Source organism: Marmota monax, unplaced genomic scaffold (assembly GCF_021218885.2).
Source record: "Marmota monax isolate L192 unplaced genomic scaffold, Marmota_monax_Labrador192_F-V1.1 WCK01_AAM20220418_F8-fsc00327, whole genome shotgun sequence".
Lineage (NCBI taxonomy): Eukaryota > Metazoa > Chordata > Mammalia > Rodentia > Sciuridae > Marmota > Marmota monax.
The window spans coordinates 936,283-938,698 of record NW_026692808.1 but is presented as its reverse complement, the minus strand read 5'-3'; the positions used below and the strand labels follow the sequence as shown (position 1 = coordinate 938,698).

Below are 2,416 nucleotides of genomic sequence, written 5' to 3'. Positions count from 1 at the left end.
GGACTGAGCCCACAGGGAATTGGTAGTCTATGAGTGAGACAGGGTCCAGTGTACTGGCAGAGCAGCTGGCCGAGGGTGGTAGCCACCAAGGCTGAGGGTAGGCGAGGAGAGGTGGAGAGGGCACTGAGGAGGGCCCGCATTACAGGCCACCATTGAAAATGCCATGATGGACTGGGTGAAAGTCTGGGAGGCTGGCTGCTACAGAGCATGGAGCAGGGGCCATCTCTGCACCAAGGCCCTGGGGTGGGCACAGGTCCTGTGGTCCTAGCACATCTTAGTGTCCTGCTTGGTTTTGAGGGAAAACTTGGAAAGGAAGCACGGAGACAAGTTAGGGTATCAAATCAAACCTCAGGTGGAAAATGGCCGCAGGATGGCCGGGTGGCGGGACCCTAGGTGGCAAGGAGGGGTGAGTCTGGAGATGTCATGGACAAAGCTGGTTGTGTGATTGGCAGGACTCTGATTTGACTCCTGCCCTGCGGTTCGTCACATGGAACACCACCCTCTGCCCAGTGCTGCATCCCCATGTCACTGCACACTCAGGTACAGGCCAGACGCTGCTGGCACAAGTGACTTTCCACTGGACCAGGTGCTAATGTCATACATGAACCTCCACATCTCCCTGGGCCGTGCCTGTCCAGGCCTCTCACTCGGACACTCTGCCTCAGGAAGACCACGCAAAGCCATCCAGGAGCATTCTGAGAGCTCGGGGAGCAAGCTCATGGTCCATGGCTCCTAAGTGGTGAGATGGCTTCCTGCATCATGTCCTGTGCCCCCAGCATGGGTGGCCTTTTGGCCCCACCCTCTGGGCATCAGAGGCTGGAAATGACCAATGGAAGTTCTCCTGCCATGTTTGTGCTCCTGGGCTTCTCTGCTCGCCCCTCACTGGAGCCCATCCTCTTCATGGTGGTCTTGGTGTGCTATGTCGTGTCTATCCTGGGCAATGCCACCATCATCCTGGTCACCCATGTGGACGTGCACCTCCACACGCCCATGTACTTCTTTCTTGCCAACCTGTCCTTCCTGGACATCAGCTTCACCACAAGCATTGTCCCACAACTGTTGGTCAACCTCTGGGGACCACAGAAAACCATAAGCTATGGCGGGTGCGTGGTGCAGTTCTATGTGTCCCACTGGCTGGGGGCCACCGAGTGTGTCCTCCTGGCCGTCATGTCCTATGACCGCTATGCTGCCATCTGTAAGCCCCTCCACTACACTGTCATCATGCACCCACAGCTTTGCCTTGGCCTGGCCTTTGCCTCCTGGTTTGGGGGCCTGACCACCAGCATGGTCGGCTCCACGCTCACCATGCTCCTGCCTCTTTGTGGGCACAATCGCATCGACCACTTCTTTTGTGAGATGCCTCTCATTATGCAACTGGCCTGTGTGGACACCAGGCTCAACGAAGTTGAGATGTACGTTGCTAGCTTCATCTTTGTGGTCTTACCTCTGGGCCTTATCCTGGTGTCCTACGGACACATTGCCCAGGCTGTGTTGAAGATCCGGTCAGCAGAAGGGCGGAGAAGAGCATTCAGCACCTGCTCCTCCCACCTGGCTGTTGTGTCCTTGTTCTATGGGAGCATCCTCTTTATGTACCTGCAGCCAGCCAAGAGCAGCTCCCACGAGCAGGGCAAGTTCATAGCTCTCTTCTACACCGTGGCCACCCCCATGCTGAACCCCCTCATCTACACTCTGAGGAACAGGGACGTAAAGAATGCTCTCAGATTCTGCGCTGGAGCCCTGCCGGGAGTGTGCTGATCGTGACCCTGAAGAGTTACATATGCTCTGTGTATGTGTGTGATGACTGGCATCCTGTCCTGTGGACATTGATATGCACCAGTGTTTCACGTCTGTGTCGTTACTGCTGCACTGTTCATTGTTTGTAATTATGTCTGCCTTTGAGGGTGCTTTCAGTGATTCAGTGAGTGGACATTGATAACCTAATAAAGGCTAGGTGGTTGCCGAGCTCTGGGGCGTGACCTGAGTTTGAAGTCTGGCTTTGTCAGTCCACAGGTGTGCTTACATTTTTACCTCCAATGCTTTGGGGTTTTATAAGAACCACATATTTTTCTTGTCCCTCATCCCAGCGTGATCTCCTTAACACCTACTAACTTTCTTGTGGGGAGGGTCTCAGGGGTTTCTTTGTTATTCACACGAAGCCCCCTCCAACTAATCTGAGTTTCTGCTGACAAGGACAATCCTGGTGAGCCCTAGATGGTTCAGAGAGGCGGGTCCCAGGTAAACCACTATGGAGCAGAGGGTGGGGATGTGCCATCCCAACCCCTGCTTCGGGGAGGAGAGAGGCCCTTGGGGTGAGTCCTGTAGCCATGGGCTGAGGATGTGGTCCTACCTCCGCAGTGGAGCCTCAGCACCCCCTTGTGGTGGCGTAGAGGGACGTGCCCTGCTGTGCACTCCAGAT

At 55.3% G+C, this 2,416-nt stretch overlaps 1 protein-coding gene across 1 annotated transcript; it reads left to right on the top strand.

Moving 5' to 3' along the window:
- Window positions 1-822: 822 nt before the first annotated feature.
- Window positions 823-1,755, top strand: LOC124095276 (olfactory receptor 2C3-like). Its single transcript, XM_046448445.1, has one exon. It carries the CDS (start codon window positions 823-825, stop codon window positions 1,753-1,755), a length of 933 nt encoding a protein of 310 aa, XP_046304401.1.
- The last annotated feature ends 661 nt before the right edge of the window (window positions 1,756-2,416 follow it).